At 37.8% G+C, this 24,039-nt stretch overlaps 1 protein-coding gene across 10 annotated transcripts in view; it reads left to right on the plus strand.

Annotated features, from left to right (window-relative positions):
• Positions 1–24,039, plus strand: part of NEB (nebulin) — a 220,411-nt gene that overhangs the window by 112,146 nt on the left and 84,226 nt on the right. For all 10 annotated transcript variants that reach the window (XM_058300922.1, XM_058300921.1, XM_058300925.2 and 7 more), the window contains exons 86-103: positions 928–1,035; positions 1,923–2,234; positions 8,268–8,471; positions 8,940–9,044; positions 9,878–9,985; positions 11,695–12,006; positions 13,524–13,727; positions 14,963–15,067; positions 15,189–15,296; positions 15,641–15,952; positions 16,674–16,877; positions 17,583–17,687; positions 18,559–18,666; positions 20,008–20,319; positions 21,040–21,243; positions 21,909–22,013; positions 22,608–22,715; positions 23,562–23,873. In XM_058300922.1, coding sequence (XP_058156905.1) covers positions 928–1,035; positions 1,923–2,234; positions 8,268–8,471; positions 8,940–9,044; positions 9,878–9,985; positions 11,695–12,006; positions 13,524–13,727; positions 14,963–15,067; positions 15,189–15,296; positions 15,641–15,952; positions 16,674–16,877; positions 17,583–17,687; positions 18,559–18,666; positions 20,008–20,319; positions 21,040–21,243; positions 21,909–22,013; positions 22,608–22,715; positions 23,562–23,873 — 3,336 coding nt within the window. The remainder of the gene's footprint in view (positions 1–927; positions 1,036–1,922; positions 2,235–8,267; positions 8,472–8,939; positions 9,045–9,877; positions 9,986–11,694; positions 12,007–13,523; positions 13,728–14,962; positions 15,068–15,188; positions 15,297–15,640; positions 15,953–16,673; positions 16,878–17,582; positions 17,688–18,558; positions 18,667–20,007; positions 20,320–21,039; positions 21,244–21,908; positions 22,014–22,607; positions 22,716–23,561; positions 23,874–24,039) is intronic.

Consider the following 24,039-nt stretch of genomic DNA (forward strand, 5'->3'; position numbering starts at 1 on the left):
AATCAATAGCTTTTTACTCTGTATGTTTAAAAATTATGTCTCCAAATATATTTTTATTTATTTTGTTTTGATTCCTGGGATATCAATATAAACAATTTTTTAAAATTTATGTTGTCTTAAAAGAGTAAGGAGTTGGTAAAATTCCTGTAAGTGGTTCATAAGCAACAAAAGCTGAAGACCACTGATATAAACAGTTTAATGCACTGGTTCTCAAATTACGCTCCCATGTAACACTGTGTTCCACCTGCTCTAGATATATGTTCTGAAAAAAATTTTTAATAAAAAAAAATATAACTGAACAGCAGCATTGTTTATTCACAGGAACATAATTGCAAACTTTACCAAGCTTGTGTTTTTAACTCATAAATCTTTCTTAACTCTTTGGTACATGCTATTTCTGTGTCTGCTAGCAATTTCCAGCAACTGACAAAAATGAATAAATGAGAAGCAAATCAGTCTTAAAGGAAATTCGGAAACAGTGGATCATCTTTAGTTCAGCATTATTTTGATTATGGATACATGCTGATAGTGGTATTATTATTATATATTATTATATAGTCATATTCTCTACTAGTCAAGTTGTTCCTAAATTCAAATTTGGAGTTAAATAAGTCAATATTTCTTGGTTGTTTCATGAAAAAAAACAAGTGCTTGAGCAACCTAAACCCATTTGAGTGCTATCGATATAATGTGTAAAATCTGTAGAGAATTGTGCAAAGACAAGCTGTGGTGTTAAAGCCTGCAGAATATGAAATTTTTATTTAGATAATAGCTTGAATAAATACCTAGAAAGAAAAGGAAATTGACTGCTTTTGATCGAAGGTTGAACCTGCTAATGTAGTTCTGTGTCCAATAGTCGTCCCTTGAAAAACATATTTTTAGAGTAAATTGTGTACTCTCTCTAAAAGCCACGACTTCTTTCCTCAGAGCCTCTATCGCCAGGCCATGGAAGAGGCAAAGAAAGAAGGCTACGACTTGCGAAGTGACGCCATCCCCATCGTGGCTGCCAAGGCCTCCCGGGACATTGCCAGTGATGTAAGAGCTAATCAATCCCTAACTTCGGTCACTATGTAGTTAACCACCTGCATAGGGAATCTCCTTATCAGTAAATGTCATTGTTTAGGCAAAGAAATTGAAGCTCTGAACAGTAAATAACTTGTCCAAGACCACTAGCCTCACAGTGGCAAACCTTGGCTGGAATGCTGTTCCTTTGACTCTTGCCTTTTGTTCTGTGGATAAAGAGAGTTGAGTACCTTGATAAAAATAGGATGAACACATGTTGGACCCTCATAAAACTGAGTAAGCTCTCCTCAGGATATCAGTCAAGGCAAAGAGACCAGTAAGAAACAGGCCTAACTCTCCACATTTCTTGAGAAGTACATTGAATAGCAAAAAAAGCTAAAATATCCTTTCTGGGGGATCTGCAGAATTAATATTTCTTTACCTTGAAATGAAGACATCAGATTCCTGAAAAAGATAAATACTGATTCAAAAGTGGTGAAATTTACCATTTTTAGATAACCTTTCTCAGTTTATATGTGCAGAGAAAATTATTTCTCAGAATGTCCTAGAAAAAATTTTCTATGAATTGTGTAACTACATCCCTCGGATGTGTTCTCAGATGGGATCACACAACGGACTGTAATTTGGCTCACCCTTTCCACATTCACTTTTCATCACTTTTTGCCTACATGTAATTGCCTAACATAAAGCAATTGATTGTGGAGTTATTCCATAGTAATGCACAAATTAGCCAAACATCCTCTCCTTTGGGCTTAAGCCTGCATCAGGGCGTAGCATTACAGCGGCAAGATTTATGAATACCGTCTGTGGTCTTAAAGATTTCATAGGAGCCTTCGCCCCAGAAAGAGCAACAGGGAACAGCCCCTGGTGCTTCCCTCTTACTTTGAGTTCTCTTTCAGTACAAATACAAAGAAGCTTATCGCAAGCAACTGGGCCACCACATCGGCGCCCGGGCAGTCCAGGACGACCCCAAGATTATGTGGTCCCTCCACGTTGCCAAAATGCAGAGTGACCGCGAGTACAAGAAGGAATTTGAGAAATACAAGACAAGGTACAGCAGCCCAGTGGACATGCTTGGTATCGTTTTGGCCAAGAAATGCCAAACGTTGGTCAGCGATGTGGACTACAAACATCCTCTGCACGAATGGACCTGCCTGCCCGACCAAAATGACGTCATCCAGGCGCGGAAAGCTTACGACCTCCAGAGCGACGTGAGTAGCCCCGACGCTGAGTCGCATGTTGAAAGCGTGTTGAAGGAGCTGAGTCGTGTCTGTGGCTTCTGACTAGTCCAGGAGACTGGACTTGGTTTTTAAATTTTGAAAATCTGCAACTAAATGTGGGAAAAGTGTTTCCCATCGGAAATACTATAGTCTTTTATAATTCGTTTTCTTCCCCCAACAGTTGTATGCAAAAGAGGAAATAAAGTAAATATTATCAATCACATACAGGTATATATCTTCCTAGTGATTCAGGCTTTCTTTGTCTTAGATGAAACTCAAGTCTTCAAAAATATTTCTCTATATTTTATGCATGATTGTTCTGTAAACCCACAACTTCTCTAATAAAAAAAATTCTCCCAGGACCACATAGTTAAAAATCATATATTTCCATATCCATTTTGTCTTCTCCTCATGATCTTATTTTAAAGATACAATTCTATATATTTTCAGCATTTGTATTTCTTTTTTTTTTATTTTTATTTTCCAACCAACCATCTTTTAAAAGCCCTAAATTAGAAGTCAGATATCCTAACCCATCACTTAATTGCTTTGTGAAGAAATCATTTAAACTCCCTTGGCCTCAACCTCTTCATCTTTAAATGGAGCTACTATTTATTTAATATATTTAAGAAGCTAATTTATATAAATGAATGTGCTTTGAAAAATAGATATCACTTAAAAATGACAAATTATTGTTAGAAATTGAGAATAACAACAAAGATAGATGGATAGATAGATAGATAGATAGACAGATAGATAATCACTAAAGGCCTTTTGACTAAAGAAGTGAAAAATGTGTACCTGTCAGCACAAGGTAGTGTGAAGAAAGGAAGCAGCGAGGCATATTATGCTAAATTATTAGAATACAACAGTCATATTTTATACTTAGTGAGAGAAAAATACTTATCTTTTTCAAAACCAATCATCCAATACTTATTAATATTTAGTATGTTCTATTAAGAGCAAAACAAAATGAATAATTTGGGAAATATCTAATGTATTTTCTCTACAGTACCACATTTCTTTTATGCTATTGATACTTTATGATTTTGAAGATGGAAATAAAGGCAAGAGTTTTTGGACTATAACACTCACATGGCATTGGTGTAAGTGTGTAGTCTTATTTGAGCTATTAGAACACTTTTTCCAAGGTTAAAGGAGTTCTGCTCCTGTGTAAAATCTTACAATAACCTTAAGGGCAGGACTGTGTCTTTTACTTTTTTAAAAAAAATTTATTGAAATATCACTCATACATAAACATGCTTAAAAAAATAAGTTTATAGTAATAGTTGTCAACTTACAAAACAAACATACATAACATCATCCAGGGCTTTCATATAGTACCCTACCACCAATACCTTACATTGTTGTGAAACATTTTTAACTAATTATTAAAGAGCATCCTCAAAATATTACCACTAACCAAAGTATCTTATATTTGGTATATTTTCCGCCCAACCCACTCTATTATTATTATTTTTATATCATTTATACATGAACATAGGTAAACAGTAAGTGTATAGTAAAAGTTGTGAACTTACAAAGCAAACATGCATAACATCATACAGGGGTCCCAAACATAACCCACCACCAACATTTGCATTGTTGTGAAACATTTGTTACAAATTTTGAAAGAATATCATCAAAATCATACTACTAACTATAGTTCTTATCTTATATTTGGCGTATTTTCCCCCCAATCTACCCTATTATTATTTGTTAAATATATTTTTATGACAGAAGTTATAAACTTATAAAACACTCATGCACAGGTGCAGAATTCCCATACAACATCCCTTTAGCAACACACCACACTGTGGTGAAACATTTGTTACAGTTTATGAGATAATATCATCAGACTATTACCAAATCCATAGCATACATTTGGCACACTTTTTCCATACTCTCCCATTATCAACACATTACATCTTTGGCATAGATGCATGAATATTTCAGTATTGCTGATACCCACACTCCATAGGTCACTCTAGTTGTATTTTTCCCATGCTTCTCCACATTCCAACCACCCTGCAATAGTGATATACATCTGCTCTAGCTCACAAAGGACACACTTGCATCTGTACCATCAACCACAACTCTCATTCAACCACAATTCTTATTCAACTCTAGGTTTACTGTGTTATTCAGTCCCTAGATTATTCTCTAGCTTTCTTTCAATTGGCACTTACATCCTAGACTGCCCTTTTCAGTCACATTCCTATTTATAAACCAGCTGTTACTCACTGTAATGTATTATCATCAACTCTATACATTTCCACACTTTTACAGTAAAGTTAATTAAAACTTCTACATATGTTAAATTTCAGTAGTCTGTCTCAGTCCTCCTCATCTCCTTTAAGAATCCACCAACTACCACCAGATCTTGAAGTTATTTTCCTACATTTTCTTCTAGAAGCTTTATGATTCTTGCTTATATATTTAGGTTTTTTATTCATTTTGAGTTAATTTTTGTAGGTGTGAGATAGGGTCCTATTTTCTTCTTTTGGCTATGAATATCCAGTTCTCCCAGCACCATTTGTTGAATGGACTATTCTGCCTGTGCTGGGTGGGTTTGACAGACTTGTCAAAAGTCACTTGACCAAAGATGTGAGGGTGTTTCTGAACCATCAATTCAGTTACACTTGTCTATGTGTCTGTCTTTATACCAGTACCATGCTGTTTTTAGCACTGTAGCTAGGTAATATGATTTAAAGACTGAAAGTGAGAATCCACCAACTTTGCTTTTCCTTTTTAAGATGTTTCTGCCTATTCAGGACCCCATACCCTTCCAAATAAATTTGAAAATCATGTATTCCATTTATTTTTTAAAATGCTTATGGAATTTTTATTAGGATTGCATTGAATCTGTATATCAATTTGAGTAGAATTGACAATGATATTTAGTCTTCTAATCCATGAGCATGGAATGTTCTAACGATTATTTAGGTCTTTTTTTAAATTTCTTTTAACAATGAGTTGTAGTTTTCTAAATACAAGTGCTTTACATTGTTGGTTAAATTTATTCCTAATATATGATTCTTTTAGTTGCTATTGTAAATGGAATTTTTTTTTCCAGACTTCCTCCTCAGATTGTACATTACTAGAGTCTTTTAAAGCCTGTTTCATTTAATATAAGTATAACTACTCTGGGTTTTTTGTTGTTGTTGTTGTTGTTGTTGTTACTGCATCCATGGAATATCTTTTTCCAGTCTTTCATTTTCAATCTATTGGTATCCATCTAAGATGAGTGACTTGCAGACAGTATATAGATGGCTCATATTTTCTTATCCATTCTGCCAGTCTTTGTCTTTTGGTTGGGGAGGTTAATCCATTAACATTCAATGTTATTACTGTAAAGACAGTACTTATTTCACCCATTTTTACCTTTGGATTTTATCTGTCATTTTATTTTCACCACTCTTGGGACTTTTAGTTATATTTACTGGTATAATCTTCATTTCTAGACTTTCTTCCAAGCCTCTCTCTCCTGTCTTTTCTTTTCAGACTGTAGCACACCCTGTAGTATTTCCTCCAAAGCCAGTCTCTTTGTTACAAACGCTTTCAGTTTCTGCTTATCTGTGAGTATTCTAAACTTGCCCTCATTTTCTAGCCATATATAAGGTTCTTGGCTGTACATTTTTCTCTTGCAGTATCTTAAATATATCATACCACTGTCTTCTTGCCTCCATGGTTTCTGATGAGAAATCAGCACTTAATCTTATTGGGTATCCCTTATCTGTTATGCAGTGCTTTTCTCTTGCTGCTCTTTGAATTCTCTCTTTGTCTTTGGCCTTTGACATTATGATTAGTATGTGTCTCAGATTTGGTATATTTGGATTTATTCAGATGGGAGTACATTGAACTTCTTGGACACTGATATCTGTTGTTTGATAGGGTTGGGAAACTTTCTACCATTATTTATTCAAATATTCCTTCTGTCTCTTTCCCCTTCTCTTCTCCCTGGGACACTCATGGCATGTGTATTTGCACATTTCTAGCTGTCCTTTAGTTCCCTGAGACCTTGTTCAATTTTTTCCATTCTTTTCTTCATCTGTTTTTTGTGTGTTTGCTTTTGGAGACCATATGTTCAAACTCACCAATCCTTTCTTCTGCCTCCTCAAATCTGCTATTATATGATTCCAGTATATTTTAAATTTTATTTACTGCAACTTTCATTCCCATAAGATCTTCTATTTTTCTATGTATGCTTTCAAATTCTCCTTTGTATTATCCAATGTCTTCTTAATATCCTTAATCTCTTTAGCCATCTCATTGAATTTTTTCAGGAGATTTATTTGAACATCTTTGATTAGTTGTCTCAACTCCTTTATATCACCTGGAGACTTAACTTATTCCTTTAACTGGATCATATCTTCCTGTTTCTTGGTGTGGATTATAGTTTTTTGTTGGTGTCTTGACATCTGGCTTATTAGATGTGTTTATTCTGGGTGCAGTTTCTCTCTTTAGTTTAGAGCTTTCCTACCCTTGCTCCCTTGCTGGTTGTGTACTAGGAGCCAAGGATGTAGTTGGTGCTACAAGTTGTGGAGGCTCAAGCTGCCCTCATTGCCCCAGGCACTGATGAAATTTCTCATAACTTTCTCCTTTGCCAGGAGTAGGGACAGAGTGATGCCATGTGTAATAATCCAAATCATGCAGGCCTGGACTGTAGTTGTCCAGAGAGACTGATGAAGCTTCATAGTCCTTTCTCCCTTGCCAGAGGTAGGGATGCAGCTGCAGGTTTGGACAGCAATCTATGCCATGCAGGTCCAAAAAGATTGCAGTTGCCCCAGTAGATTCCAACTACTCAGTCTGTGCCAGATGATTGTACCTGCAGTTACCTGGAGAGGCTGGTGCAGAGCCCACCAGCTTCCTCCTTGTTAGTGGTGGGGCTGAAGCCTAGGCTAAAGCTGCAGGCCGATCTGGGTGAAAGAAGCCGGTGCCAAACTTCACTGTGATTTTCAGTCAGCCTGGCTTCCCCTCATGCTGGGGGTAGAGTCAAAATGGTGGCTACTGGCCTCTTCCTGACTTTGACAGGTTAAAACTTTAGCTGTTTTAGGGTTGTATTTTAACCAGCCAAATTTACTAATCAGTAGCTGAAGTCAGGCCAACTGTCTCTTCCTCCCCATTTTTGGGAAACGGAGCTTCCACTTTCAGCCACAGAATAGCTCCTGAGGTGGCTTGCTCCACCAGAATAGGATAACGGCCTCTGCGGCATGGCCTGCATTTTCCTGGGGAGGCTGGCGCAGGTCTCCCCAGCTTCCTCCCTGCCAGAGGTGGGACTGAGGCTTAAGCTAGAGCTGCAATCTGATCTGAATGGAATGAAGCTGGTCTCTACCAGCACTGTGATTTTCAGTCTGCCCGCTTCCCCTTGTACCGGGGGTGGTGTTAAAATGGAGGCCACTGGTCTCTTTCTGACTTGGACAGGTTCAAACTTTAGCTGTTCTTAGGATTATACTTTAGCCAACTGAATTTACTAATCAGTAGCTGAAATTGGTGCCCACCTATCTCTTCCTCCCTCATTTTTGAGGAGTGGAGCTTTCAATTCCAGCCACAGAATAGCTCCCAAACAGCTTGTGCCTCCAGTGGAGGATGGGCACTAGCCTCCATGGTGTGGAGCACTCTACTTACGAATCTTCTCTGCAGATGGGCAGTCTCCTCCTTCCATTCAATTAAGGATGATGCAGGATGCTCTACTGGTCTCCTGGAGGCCCCAAACAGGTGCTTTAGATAGCTCTGGGTGATTGCTAACTGCAGGGAGTTGACTCTAGGAACTCCTTACTCTGCCACCATTTTGCTGGTTGTCTGTGTCTTTTACTTTTAAAGAAAAAAGCTTTTATCATTCTTGGTACAAACCTCGGTACCAAAAAATACTCTGGAAAGACAATGCTCAGGGTTCAATAATACTTGTGAGTGAGTGATTGACTTTGTTCTAGAAGCTTTACCTGTTCATCATTATTTTTATACTTCTCTAGTATGGTCATTATTACTAATTAATAAATGTGTTCATTCTCTGTTGATTTGCAGAATTTGTATAAGTCAGATCTTGATTGGCTGAAAGGCATTGGCTGGGTTCCCATTGGTTCCTTGGACGTTGTTAGAGCCAAGAAGGCTGCAGAGCTACTGAGTGATAATATCTACCGTCAGCGTCCAGATGCATTGAAATTTACCTGTATAACTGACACTCCAGAGCAGGTGCTGGCAAAGAGCAATGCTATAAACATGAATAAGGTGAGTCTTCAATCCTCACCATTACAGTAAATTACCAGTGAACTAGGTAAAAATTCTGACATATTATTATACTTTAAAGATTACTATTAGGTTTACAATACATTGTAAAATGATTTTTCCCATTATACAATACTACCTAGCTACTTTTGATACTTCAGAATATTAAGCTTAAAATATTATGTGCTGTAACAATATCATAATTCTTCCTAGACAGATTTTAAATACTGAAACCCAATTATACATTTCAAAACGGTTAGAGAATTTTAATAGGAAACAATAAAACTCTGAGTCAGTGAAATAGTGAGCTAAATACTCTTGCAAGTAGTAATTTATCTACATGAAAGGTAGAAATTTATGCCTTTAATAATTTTATTTCTACTTTGTATCAAGGAGTGGTGACTGGCACATAATTAGAAGAAAAATGTCTGTGAACTACAAAATACTCTTTTTCATCTCTTTTTTTCTCAGCGCTTATATACTGAAGCCTGGGATAATGATAAGAAAACAATCCATGTCATGCCTGACACCCCAGAAATCATGCTAGCCAAACTCAACCGAATACACTACAGTGATGTGAGTAAACTATCATACATACTTCAAACTAACATTGTCGGTGAAAGAGATAGTACTCCCACAATTCAATTTTGTGCTGAGTCTGCAAAGCAGACCAGCCTTTAACAACAAAAAGACACCAGGTAATGGAATGCTTAGGGAGAAATGTTCCAGTAGGAATTATATTCTTAAAGCCTGCTCCCTACTGGTAAGTGTGGGTATCAACTTGGTGTTCCATTCATTCAACAACTACTTACTGAGCCAGCGCTGGGCTGGAACCAGGGAGTTAACATGTCCTGTATTATTTTGCTACTTCAGTGTGTTCTGGTTACCTTTTCATGTTATTTTGCAGGCATTTTTAAGGCAGTTTGTATGGATTAAGATTTTCCTAAGGGTGATGATTGCCAAACCCCTGTCCACAGATTGATAGCATTCTGTCATGATAGGCCGCAGTAAACTGAGAAAAAATAAGGGCAATGCATTGAGGTTTTCATAAAACCAAATATATTCAATATTTAGACTGTTCTTTATTCTTTGTCCTTTTCTAGCATTAAGATAGCCTTCCTTGTATTTTATGATGATGATAGTAAAGAGTTGTTTTATTACACATACTTGTTTGGCAAAATAAAATGTTGGAAAATACTGATCTCCCCAAAATTTTGGAAATCTACCAGTCAATAGAATCCCAAAGTCTAGAACATGTGCCTTAAAAGCCTTGAGCACCTATGAAGCAGAGTTATCTTCAAACCTACCCTGAACTACCCTGTAGTTTACACGAGAATGGAGAAAATTTAGCAATAAACAGCTTCATTTTTAATAAAAAGAATGTTGACTAATGACTCTCTGTTCTACAGAAACTCTATAAACTTGCTCTGGAAGAGTCCAAGAAGGAAGGCTATGACTTGCGTTTGGATGCCATTCCAATCCGAGCAGCCAAGGCTTCAAGAGAAATTGCTAGTGATGTAAGTCAATGTTTTTGGAAGAGGCATTTCTTACTCAAAGAGGTTGACAAATGGTGGCATTTAGAATTTTTCTTCCCCAAATCCTAGTTGTCCCTACCAGTCTCAATTCCCTTTAGTCACTCATCATGTATGCAGAGTTGCAAATGAAAAAAAAAAAAAATAGCACAAAATAGGATGCCCATTATCCCTGTTAATCAGTCAAAGACAAAGACATATTCTCCAAAAAAATAAGTGTTTTATGGACACAGACTCATAAAATGGGTTTGTTTTGGTGAGTCTCAGAAATCTAAGCAGTGCCTGACACAGATGTCCATAAAATTAGAGATTGACACCTCATATAAGTCAGCCAATATAAATGTGAACTCTTTCCTGCTACATCAATTGATTTATTGTGGCATAAAAAGAAGACAAATGACAGGCACATTTTAGAGTTTTGTTTCATCCTTTTTTTTTTTTTTTAAAGATTTATTTTATTTATTTAATTCCCGCCCCCCTCCCCCGGTTGTCTGTTCTCTGTTCTCTGTGTCTATTTGCTGCGTCTTGTTTCTTTGTCCGCTTCTGTTGTCGTCAGCGGCGTGGGAAGTGTGGGCGGCACCATTCCTGGGCAGGCTGCACCTTCTGTCGCGCTGGCAGCTCTCCTTACGGGGCGCACTCCTTGCGCGTGGGGCTCCCCCCACGCGGGGGACACCCCTGCGTGGCGCGGCACTCCTTGCGCGCATCAGCACTGCGCGTGGGCCAGCCCCCCACGGGTCAAGGAGGCCCGGGGTTTGAACCGCGCACCTCCCATGTGGTAGATGGACGCCCTAACCACTGGGCCAAGTCTGTTTCCCTTGTTTCATCCTTTATAGCTATTGGGACTAAGATGTCCCTAACTGGCCACAAGAGCAAATTGCAAAATAAACAAAGCTTCTTCTCAGCACCCACCTATATTTTTCCTCTACTCCTTCCCTTCTCATGAGAAACCTCTTCTTTGGGTGTCCAGTGCCCTCAGTCTGTACTTGGACCCCCTTATTAGGACCCAAATCCAGACTTTCCTTCTTCTGGAAGGGTCCTGCGCTTTGGACTTAAGCTCCATTCCTTCATTATCAAAACTTGTTCCAGATGTTCACATGATAATAATTTCATAGTAAAATGGACCCTAATGTGTTATTTTTGAATTTTAAAACTAGGTAAAGTCTTAACCCCAAGTGATGACCCTCTATAGTGAAAGTTCAATGTCATTGACAGGATAATTAGGGAGATATTTCCTGGTAACACAGAAACTCTATTTAAATGTGAAACATCTCTTCAGCCAGGAAATTCACCCTAAATTCTAATAACAAGGAATATATTCTATAATATTCTCCATATCAAGACATTTTTAGAGAAAATAGCCATGTCTTTAAATTAAGTACTCTATTTTACGTGGTGTTTTACCTTTACTTGTTAAACAATCAAACTAGGCAGTGTAGTTTAATAGAAGGAGGAAAATATTAGGAACCAGAAACTTTCCATTGGAGTCTAAGTCCTGCCACCTTCTTGTGATGAGACCTTGACCAAATCACTTAACCCCTTAGGCTTCAGGTTCCTATTTTATAAAGTGGGTTGATAATATTATCCTTGTTTCCTTACTTGAGTGGTGGAAAACATCAAACTGTGTGTGTGGAACTGTGAAGTGCTATGTAAATGAGACGTTCTTATCATTAGACTCATACCCCTTTTCTTTTCAGTACAAGTACAAGGAAGGCTACCGCAAGCAGCTGGGCCACCACATCGGGGCCCGGAACATCAAGGATGACCCCAAAATGATGTGGTCCATCCATGCGGCCAAGATCCAGAGTGACAGGGAGTACAAGAAGGACTTTGAGAAGTGGAAGACCAAGTTCAGCAGCCCGGTGGACATGCTGGGGGTGGTGCTGGCCAAGAAGTGCCAGATCCTCGTCAGCGACATAGACTACAAGCACCCGCTGCACGAGTGGACCTGCCTGCCCGACCAGAATGACGTCATTCAGGCTCGGAAGGCCTACGACCTGCAGAGTGATGTGAGTCGGTCAAAGCTTCCTTAGTCACATGCTCAAAGGCTTAAAATAGGGATTCTTAAACTTTTGTGCCATGGACCCTTTGACGGTCTGTGAAGCCTATGGATCCCTTCTCAAGATAAAGTTTTTAAATGAATAAACTATGTAAAATTTCAAAAGAAACCAATCATAGAACTATGGTTAGCAAAATATTAACAAAAAAATCTGCAATGCAGTAGTATACAAGCTTTTCTATCAGTACATTAAATATGATCTAGCAGTGAGTTTAATAATTACTATAAGTTCAAAGAAGTAATGAGCATAAATATTTTAATATATCTGCAGCAGTTGTAATGGGATATGAAAATATTTTTTATTTTTACTGCTAACAAAGTTACCAATAGTGTTAATACTACTCTTACTGTTGCCTATACTTATAATTGAATAAAATGCTATATTTCAGTTAAATATTAATGAAAATAAAGGCATTCTATTTGCTCCTATCCAAGTTTGTTGACACCAGGTTAATAATGCCTAGTTGAAAGTTGCTTAATTTTCCAAATGAATTCACATTGCATTATCATTTTTTCTGATTCCTTAACTTATAGTAAGTATCTATGATAAATTGTGAATAGGAGTTTAAGAATGCATTATATATATTCAAACAATTTTTTTCTAAGAAAATGTAAACAATAGTTCTCTAGAAATATGGTAGGTACTTTTGTTTTCAGCCAGTAGATTGACTTTTTGGCATTCAAATACTGCCTAATTAGCATATTAGCTCCTTGTTTTGATCAGGTTTGGACTAAATTATTATTTTGGAAGAATAATAAAAGCAGTAGCACTATAAAAAGGACTTTCTTAAAAAAATCATAAAAACAAAAGAAGTTATCCTTACTTAGGGAAGAAAAATTCTCCTTCAGCCAATTATTTAAATTCAAAGAAGAAAATTGAAACTTTGATAAAATATCCTTTTATTTTTTTTTTACCTGAATGCTATCACAAGAAAGGGGACTGAGGATAAGACAAATAAGGTAAAAAGACATGTACTCTTTGACTTAGAAGCATGTAAATAGAATCATATGGGGGGAAATATCATTTTTAAGTTGTCCGCAGAAAACACACAATTCAATATGTGTTCAGTCAGTAGCATTCATCCCTTCCTTATATCACAGACACAGACCACTGCCCAATGAGAGTATGACAACTTGTACTGTAACAAGATGAGGTAAGGCTGGCAAATCAGAGGATAAATACCATTTCAGGAGGAAGACACTCATTTCATTCAGATGGTTTGGAATTACTAAAATGGCTTAATACTAGAGGAATGTTCTCAGTCTTTAAAATGGCAAATAGTGGCTACTTTCAGGGACAAGGTATTTGATTAGACATTCTAAACGAAAGTAAAACAATTCATGGGTCCATCCAGAAATTCACACAATTAGCATTCGGAATTAGCTTGTCTGTATATGTTAAATCAAGATCAGGCACCAGGACATCTAGGCAATTACTTTAAATATTTGATATTATTTCATTTTCAGGCTATTTACAAGGCTGATCTGGAGTGGCTGAGAGGCATTGGGTGGGTCCCCATTGGCTCCGTAGAGGTTGAGAAGGTGAAGAGAGCTGGAGATATCCTGAGCGAAAGGAAGTATCGCCAGCCCGCCGCCCAGCTTGGATTCACATGCATCACAGACACCCCGGAAATTGTCCTGGCAAAGAACAATGCCTTGACCATGAGCAAGGTGAGCCTCCAGCTGTTTCACATTGCTCAAGTCATCATTTCCCTGGACACGGCTCACAGAGTGGGAAATGCCTTGAGAGGGTTTCATGAAAGGATTTAATGGGTCTGATTCTCATGCAGGCCTTCACCTGAACATCTGCTTGAATTCTGGTTGGCGCTGTTAAGAGCCTCTCAATCCTAGTTCCCTAATTCTTTGTGTGCCTGCAGAAGAAGAGCAGGGGATGATTTTCCTAGAGTACCCTGCACATTCTCCTAGGCAGAGCCAGGCTCAGGCCATGGTGTCTCTTTGTCCATCCAGTAAGGAATAAGTAGCCATTTTAGCATTTCATCCCGAGGGCAGGAAAACACACAATGTTTCACAGCAGTGCCAGTGCACAATTCAACTCATTTGCTTGGTTTGCCCTTCCACCTTAGGTTGCTGAAATCCGTGTTTGAAAGTTAGCTGCTATTGCTGCCTTGGGCTTTAGCATTCAGAATAAACAATCCCTTCTTTCCTCTGGGGTTCTATCATTCTGTTAACTGATTGTGGACTAATTCTTCATCCAATAGTAGTGCCTCGCGTGCACATATTAAATTGAATTGAACTTGACTGAACTCTCCCCACACCTGCACGGAAGTCTTCCAACAGTAAGGTGGTGGGATTTAGTACTCAACATGGTATATGAAATTGATTCTCAGATATCAAACTCTAGAGCTTGTGGCATCAAACTCCAGAAACTATTTTGTATCATGCACAAATGAATGCCCATCATAAAATTTCTTGCATACCTACTACTATTTTACATAAATTATGGTTAATCTTCCAACATTACTTCAGAAGAAAGGTATGATTATTCCCCATTAAGAGATGAAGAATGTGAGATGTTATGTACCTTTCTCAAGATCACATAGCTCAGAGATAATGGAGTTGGCTTTGAACTTGGGATTGACTCTGAAGTCTAGGAATTTTTACCATACCATAGTTCACTAACAAAGTTTTAGAACTTTGAAGTCCTGTGAGTAAGCTTAAATTCAGTGGTGAAAAGACTAATAATCGATACCAGTATATTGTTTCATATTAGCTACAGAACTGTTGAATGACTTTTTAAATATTGCTTTGTTTTACTCTCCACACTACTATTTTGCTTCCTTCACCTTCAGTAACCTAAAAAACCCTACGATTTTACAGTTAAATATGCCCTTTTTTGTTGAGTTGGCTCTGATGATAATTATCACCTTATTGGCTTTCCCCCACAGCATTTATACACAGAAGCATGGGATGCTGACAAAACCTCCATCCACGTGATGCCAGATACCCCAGAGATCTTGCTGGCCAAGAGCAATTCTGTGAATGTCAGCCACGTAAGAGATGTCCTCGTTGTTGTGCAGTCTTTATACGAATGATTAAAATACTTTTCCACCTTACCAATTTCCCTTTTGGGATTGGCCTTTTATTTCCTGTTGTGTATTTTCCTCTGCCTAGAAACTTTACACTAAGGGATGGGATGAATCAAAAATGAAGGATTATGATCTGAGAGCTGATGCAATTTCCATCAAACATGCCAAGGCCTCAAGGGACATTGCCAGCGATGTAAGTTGTGTCCATATAACTGCTGTTGGACCCACAAAGCCGAGCAGCCTCAGTTGTTTTGGGGGGCACACTTGGTATTTGCTTCTACGTGTCCTGCTTCCTCCCATCCAAGCACTTTCCCTCTGCTGTCATGGGTGTTTAAAAATGTACTTTGGAATTGTGCTAGAGTGGCTGCAGGAAAAGCTTCCACCCATGAAGGCAGATCATTAAACCACAGTTATGTTTTTATAGGATCAAATGTTAGTTTTAAATTGTTCTGAGGGCCAAAATGTTCGTGATATAAAATGCTAGCCCCTAATTGCCAACTGTCGTGTGGCCCTAAAACTGGATTTCTGGCATTTCAGTACAAATACAAAGACGCTTATGAGAAACAGAGAGGCCACCACATTGGAGCCCAGAGCGTTGAAGATGATCCCAGGATAATGTGTGCCATACATGCAGGGAAGATTCAGAGTGAAAGGGAGTACAAAAAGGATTTCCAGAAGTGGAAGACCAAGTTCAGTAGCCCAGTGGACACGTTAGGCATCTTGCTGGCCAAGAAATGCCAGACTCTGGTCAGTGACATTGATTATCGCAATTACCTGCATCACTGGACATGCTTACCTGATCAAAACGACATTATCCAAGCAAGGAAGGCCTATGAACTGCAGAGTGATGTATGTAACAGTTTTGGTTTTTGACTTTGGGAAGGGTGGAGTGGGACAATTTGGATTTATTAATTGTCCAGTCAGTGCTTCTGTGGACAGACCCATAAATTGCATACTGCACAACCCCAAGGGGTACCCTTCGCGTTGTTTAATGCAAAATTCACTTTAAGGATTCCTGTCATGGGAAGCAAAAAATCTAGAAAAAGAACCCTATTTAAGTCTTGCCCTTTATCCCCAGGAATAATTACAGACTATTTTCTTCATGATTTTTGTAATTCCTGGCATGAAAATATTGTAGGCAAACATAAATCATCTGAATATTTTTAAAATAACTGTCACTATCGTATTAGATCCAAAACACTGAACAGAATTCCCTTCAGTCATTATTACAGGATTAAAATCAAATGAGAGCTAACAAAGCATCCCTTTTCTAATCTTTCAACTACATAATTTCTGAATTATCAAATAATTATCCTGAAATTTGACATTATTACCATTTTATTATTATTCATGGATAGGATGAATAATTATGTTTTTGCAGTATTTTTTAAAAACCCAAATCATGTAAAATTTCAGGTCTTAGTTTTTTGGAGCCACAATCTCCTGTTCTTATATATTTTATATATAAGAATCTCAATCTCATGTATTTTATCTTTCAGTCAAGGGTGGGTAGGTGGTTTGTCTAACATTTGGGGAAAAATTTTTGTCTAATTCTACGAAACCTTTGTAGAATGCATATAAAGCAGACCTGGAGTGGCTGCGTGGCGTTGGCTGGATGCCAGAAGGCTCAGTAGAAATGGCCAGAGTAAAGGTTGCTCAAGACCTTGTGAATGAAAGACTCTATAGAACACGACCAGAAGCCTTGAAGTTCACGTCCATTGTTGACACCCCAGACGTTGTCCTGGCAAAAGCCAATTCCCTGCAAATGAGTGAGGTGAGAAACATTTTCCTTCCAAGCTTTCCTTTTGCTGAACTCTGCTTTCAGATGATACCACCGAAATGGAGCAAGTAGACTGTTCCTCTTCAAAGAAGTATAATGTTAGGACCAACTCTAAGACTCTCTTGACTCATTCACAGAAAACTCTCACAAAGCAGAACTCTAACAATGCCAACATGACTTCCCCCCATCTCTCTCTCGCACACACACACACACACACACACACACACACTGAAGCTTTAAACTGGGGGGAAAGAAGGCACTTCATTGCAATCCAGGGAAACAAATATTTCTTCAACTCAGGTTAAATACTAAAACATGTAGTCTAGGGAGCAGAGGCAGCTCAAGCAGTTAAGGTCCCACCTCCCACATGGGAGGTCCTGGGTTCAGTTCCTAGTGCCTCCAGAAAAAGACAAAAATGAACAACAAGCAAAACAAACAAAAAAAACCAACTCAGGGAAGCTGAAGTGGCTCAGTGGTCAAACACCAGCTTCCCACATACTAGTTCCTGGGTTTAATCCCTGGCCCCCAGTACCTCCAAACAAACAAACAAACATACGTCATCTAGTTCTGCTCCCTATTAAATGGTAAACATGTATAGAGACATTTTTCCAGTTTAAATAGCTGCTAAGGCTTATTGTGTCAACTATTCCTTCTCTATCACTGTATTAAAAAATAATAATATTTCCCTTCTCTCAACAGAAGCTGTATCAGGAAGCCTGGAACAAAGATAAGAGCAACATCAGCATTCCTTCTGACACACCAGTCATGCTACAGGCCCATATCAATGCCTTGCAAATCAGCAATGTAAGAAGCCTAAGTGTGAAGTATAATTGCCTTCAATGGACAGTATCTGTCAGCTTATGAGACATGTTACAGTGGACAAATTACGTACTGTAGAAATATATACAGACTTTGATCCTAGACCTTTTCACTCTAGCTGCCATTCTCAATGCAATATGAATGGGGATTCTTTCTTTTAAACATCAGCTTAGAAACTAGCTGGAGGCCTCGACTGAGGAGTTGGACACCTGTATCCTATGGGTGTTCTCCTTCCAACCTTGAATTCATCACCCTGTATCCAGTGTCTTTAGCTCAGTTTCACTGTATATTAATTGGGAACAATGAAATCATTAGTCAAGTGCCTCTTGTACTAGAAAGTGTAAGATATAACAGTCTCTATTGGCTTGTTGGAGCGGTTGATTGATCTAGGACTTGTTTGAGATTTCAAGGCCATAAAAAAAAGCCCAAAGACTATTTTTTATTACATCCAAATAGCAGGATATGTATTCTACCTGTGTCACATTCCTTTAGCAGAGACATCTGAAAAGTCAGAAGGCAAAATTGGGGAAAAATTTTATCAGGTCTTACATGGTACCTTGATGAAAGTTTCTCTAGCTTCACGGTAGTGTCAGAGTTTCCATGTGCTGTATGATAGGATATTTTTAGGTGCATACTGTATTATGGTGAATTAAATATTGAAGCATTAATAGAGTTAAATGTTTTAGCTCTAAAATTTTAATCTGAAGTGCCCTGAGCTCCACAAATTAAAATAAGAACTCAGAAATTAATGTTTTTCTCATGCTGCATTCATTTACATTATGGCTTATGATTTATGACCATTTTGAATACCTTTAATTATTTTCAGTTCTTACAAACCTGTGTTTTCTCTCAATAGAAACTCTACCAAAAGGACTGGAATGAGGCCAAGCAGAAAGGCTATGATATAAGATTAGATGCCATTGAAATCAAACAGGCAAAAGCTTCAAGAGACATTGCCAGTGAGGTACAGTTCTTTTTCTATTTTCTTATGGATTATTGCCTCCATGAAACAAAGAGTATTTTCAAAATGTTATTTTGAATCTATGCAACTGCATTTTTGTCTTGTGCTAAAGACTTCCTGTATTTACAATTAATGTGTTGATGTACTTTAAGGGTAGCATAGATGTGTAAATAACTTCTAAGTTCTTTCTAAGTAGAAGTAAAATACCATGAAGAATCTATACAAAATTCTTGGAAAACATTCAGGAACAAATAAATAGTCATTTTATCCCCAAAACATTTCTGACATGCTTTATAAATGTGACTTATAGATGATAGTTTTCTTAGGAGATTTTAGATGTAGATTACATTTTTTTGTATATAAGATTGTATACTGGAGGCTTATGTATAATATTCTTAGTAACCGTTTGAGGTACATTTGATGCTAATTTTAAAACTTACTAACCAAAAAATTATCCTACCAAGTCCACCAGCTCCAAATCATTAAGCCACCTTGGGTCCCTTTCTCAGGGTTCTTCTCCAAATTTTTGTCTCATATATTCACTTGTGTCGTTTTTATTCTTCATTTTTATCACAGTATATGGCTTATTCCCAGTTTCTCTCTCTCTCTGTCTCTCATATCCAGTCTTTCCTATGTTGTCCAAACACATAGAAAAGAAACCAAAATCCTCTAGTTCCCAGACTCTTATCAGATGGAAACTCTTGTCCAAGGGCATTATTTTCATCTTCTGATTCAAACCAACAGCCTTGCTTTCCATCCCTGAAACATACATCTTTCTTGTCTGTCCCCAAAACCACACATTTGGCTTCCCCTACCTGCAGTGCCTTTAGTAGTTCCCTTGGGAAGTCATTTGACCTAACTCTCCACCATGTACTTACCTGGCAAACTTGGGGATTACAGTTGCCCTCACTGTGCCTTATTTTCCCCATCTGAAATATATGATAATAGTGTCTACTTCATAGAGATGTTGTAGGAATTACATTGTAATTACCACTATTTAACAACTTTTGACCAAAAATCGCATCGATTTTGTAGAGATCAACCTAATACATTTGAAGTACTTATAATAGTGTCTGGTGTATAATGATGGCTCAATAAATATTAGCTATTAATATTTTATTATTCTTTCTCAACATACTATTTCCCTCCTGATTTGACTCATGTCTCGTATGAAACTACCTAACAAAAATGTATCCAATTTCTTTAACATGAACTGAAATATAATGACTATCAATATTGAGCTAATTTACAGTATGGGTAGGAAAATGTTTTGAAAATATTTCATGGGAAGCTCTCTTAATAGATTATTTTTACATGTCTTTTTTATCTGATTTTTCATCTTAGTACAAATACAAGGAAGGTTACCGTAAGCAATTGGGCCACCACGTGGGTTTCCGCAGTCTTCAAGATGACCCCAAGTTGGTATGGTCTATACATGCTGCTAAGATCCAGAGTGACAGAGAATACAAGAAAGCTTATGAAAAGTCTAAAGGAATTCACAATACACCATTGGACATGATGTCAATTGTTCAGGCCAGGAAATGCCAGGTCCTGGTTAGTGGCGTTGATTACCGCAATTATCTGCACCAGTGGACCTGTCTGCCAGATCAGAATGATGTAATCCAGGCTAAGAAAGCCTATGAACTGCAGAGTGATGTACGTATATTATCAAACTCTGGAAGATGTATATTTGCATGTTTTGTCACTGTGTATTCCCCAGGGGCATAATTTAAATGGTTATCTTAATAGAACCTAACGAATTCTGTATAATTCATGATGGTAGATGTTTTTTAAACATTTTCTATCCTATGGAGGATTCCTTCCTATGGTAACAAAGCATTATTTGTGAAGAAAATCAGTCTCTTATTCTATATAACTAGATAATAAAATTCAGACCTAGTTATACTGATCCATTACATTTGCACAATCAGATATCTAAATTTCTGAAATAGATTTAAGCATAATGACATGTTGAATTTCAAAGTTTATCTGACACATATAGTGATAGGTATAGACACATATTTTTTTCTCATAATATACGCATTTAAAGAGCTTTTTTTCTTAAATTGCTACAGACATTATTCATACAAGTGATGAGCCTAGAAGTTCATTCAAGTATAAAAACAAAGTGATGTGCCATTCCATCAAGGGCACTTGTGTGCCCTGCTCTAATTCCTGTAGGATACTACAAACATCTCCCAGAGATGTGTGCCAGAGACATAACAGCCTAATATTAGCATTTAATTTTGGTCTTTCGAGTTTCATGTGATTGGCCACCCAACTGATTTAAGTGGAGGTGGCGTATGGTTTGCTAGCATCAAGCTCTTGTGTGCAAATTTGACACTGCCCCACTGTGTGCTCCTCTCCCTCCTATAGAACTTGTACAAATCAGACCTGGAATGGATGAAGGGTATTGGATGGCTGCCAGAGGGTTCTGTGGAGGTGATGAGAGTGAAGAATGCCCAGAATCTCGTGAACGAAAGGTTGTATCGTATAAAACCTGATGCCCTCAAGTTCACCAGCATTGTGGACACCCCTGAAGTGATTCAGGCGAAGATCAATGCTGTGCAGATCAGTGAGGTGAGCTGGGTTAAGGGCATGTCAGGCAAACTGAAGACGTCTCAGTGAGGAGGAATTCTAAATGTGAACGCTGAAGTGTTAAAATACCAGCACTCAGGTCTTGCACAAGCCTGTATCCAGATACACCTTTCTGTAGTTAATCAATTGGCATCTCCACGTTTCATTTGCTTTGAAAACTCTTAGGTCAATTTTAGTGTGGCATGCACCTTCATGCTCTAAAGACTCTGCTCCACACTTGGTCACCTTTTGGGAGCCTGATTATAAATATAGGCCCACTGGCTAGTAGTGGAATCACAAAATCCCCACCTCTTTATCATTATTCAATCATAAAATAGGTCGAGAAGCCCAAGGGCCGCCCCAGTGTAGGACATAATCACAGTTTTGGGGACAAAGAAACCAGGTCCTGATTAACAATGTGGATTATCAGTTACATAATTTTACTACCAGATTTCTGACTTATTTTAAATTTGCATTGTGTCACATGAACCTCCTTGTTGAGGTCACTACTGGCACTATTGGCACATTTTAAGTCAAAAGAAGACAAAATGGCATCTGCATTTGTATATGAGAACATCCGACGCAAACTTTTCATTTTACTATAATTTTATTCATGTAGTAATTGGAATGTTTCTAATCAGCCATTCCTTGGTTTTTCATTTCCTCAGCCGTTGTATCGCGATGCTTGGGACAAAGAGAAGGCGAATGTCAATGTGCCGGCGGACACTCCCGTGATGCTGCAGTCTAAACTTAATGCGATCAACATCAGCAACGTACGATTTCATGCATTCACTTACTTTACAAAATGCTCTCTAACATTACCTTTTATCAAAATATACCGAAGGCATCACCTATCATTCTTTTAATTTCTAGTCTTTAAGCTAACACCAAGTAGCTGTGTGCCTGTGTCTGCATGTGTGCTTATAATAGAGATTTGTGTACCTATCTTTGTTAAAAGGAAAAATGCAGCAGTTTCACCAGAAAGCATAACAGAAATTAATAAATACTGCATAATATTTAGTTCTCATTTTTAATGATGATCATTGCTTTTTCCTTTTAAAAGTCAAGCAATATTATTTTTTAAATTTTCATATGATTTGCTGTCCCCTAAATTGTCATCTTAATATATATATATATATATATATATATATATATACATACACACATATATATTAGGAGATAATTTTACTAAATATCATTAAAAATCTAGTGGATCTCAAGTTCAATATGAAACTAGCTTATATTCCAAATCTTAAAGTAAGATTAATTTTCAGTTTCATTTTTTGTGCCCATCTTTGAATGCATGTCATGCTTACTCATTAGCTCCCTCTTCGGATTGACTGTGGCATTGCAATCTCCTTTTACAGAAACAATACCAGAAAGCTTGGGAAGATGTCAAGATGACCGGATATGACCTGAAAGCAGATGCCATTGGGATCAAGCATGCCAAGGCTTCCAGGGAAATTGCCAGTGATGTAAGAGCTCCTCCTTGCCCAAGCTTAACAAACACTAACTAGTAGACACACAGGGGTTAATATTGTATTAATCACTAACTTAATTCCCCAGGAATTATATTTAAATAAAATGTAAGCCATTGTTAATATGTTGTTTTAAAACCCCAAATCCAAGAACAACCCATAATAATTAAGGACTCTCTTGCATCTGTGCATGGTTCTGCTCTTTTCAATATTAAGCATAGATTTTGATTTTCTCTTCAATATCTTCTCAGTACCAATTTACAAAACACGTATGAGGATCTAATGGGTACAGAGAATTGCATTGTTTCACCAAGTGCAATTGTTCTACTGCACTGGTGGTTCTTAGAATAATTTTATGCAGTCTATGGACAAACAGTTTTTAAGTAGTTATGTGGTTATTTAAATGTATGCTAGAAAAACACAGGTTCTTTTTTTCCATTTTTGGTAGGGTTATACATTTTAAAATAAGTTTGTACTTTAAAAAGAAATGTATTTAAATGCAATTCAAGTTGAGTTAAAGTAAACTTTCAAGGTAATGTTGTTTTTGGTAACATTGTGAAGGTGGCAGACAATGACTGAAGTTTGGGAAACACTGGACACATCTGTACTGGGAGGACAATCCAAAAGCATGGTTCATGCCTTAGGGTCACAGTGTTTTCACACAAATAGATACAGAAGACAAATCAATGTATCAAGAAGCATGAAATTTATAATATGGATTTTAAAAACCAATAATAAAAAATAGAAAGATAATCAAAGGGAGATAGAGTTATTTTGAACATGCTGTCTAGAAAATAGGAGTTTGGAAAAACTATTTGTCTTTCTTCTGTTCACTTCCACTAGTATCTGTACAAAACTGCTTATGAGAAACAGAAAGGCCATTATATCGGATGCCGCACTGCCAAAGAAGACCCTAAACTGGTTTTTGCAGCAAAGGTGTTGAAGATGCAGAATGACCGACTGTACAAAAAGGCCTACAATGACCACAAGGCCAAGATCTCCATCCCGGCAGACATGGTGTCTATCAATGCTGCCAAAGAAGGTCAGGCGCTGGCGAGCAATGTAGACTATCACCAGTACCTGCACCAGTGGTCTTGCTTTCCTGACCAGAATGATGTGGTCCAAGCCAGGAAGGCCTATGACCTACAGAGTGACGTAAGTGTGGGAGACCACCATGGAGGTGTGGGCAGTGCAGAGCCATTCCCCCAGAAGAAGGCCTTCCATGGCTTTGCCTCTGGAAAACACAGTTCTCCCTATACAAGCTCTGTGCTTGGGGATTTTACCAAGTCTGTTAATTGCCTACCTTAGTGTCGGTTTTTTT

The sequence above is a fragment of the Dasypus novemcinctus genome, chromosome 7 (genome assembly GCF_030445035.2).
Source record: "Dasypus novemcinctus isolate mDasNov1 chromosome 7, mDasNov1.1.hap2, whole genome shotgun sequence".
Classification (NCBI taxonomy): domain Eukaryota; kingdom Metazoa; phylum Chordata; class Mammalia; order Cingulata; family Dasypodidae; genus Dasypus; species Dasypus novemcinctus.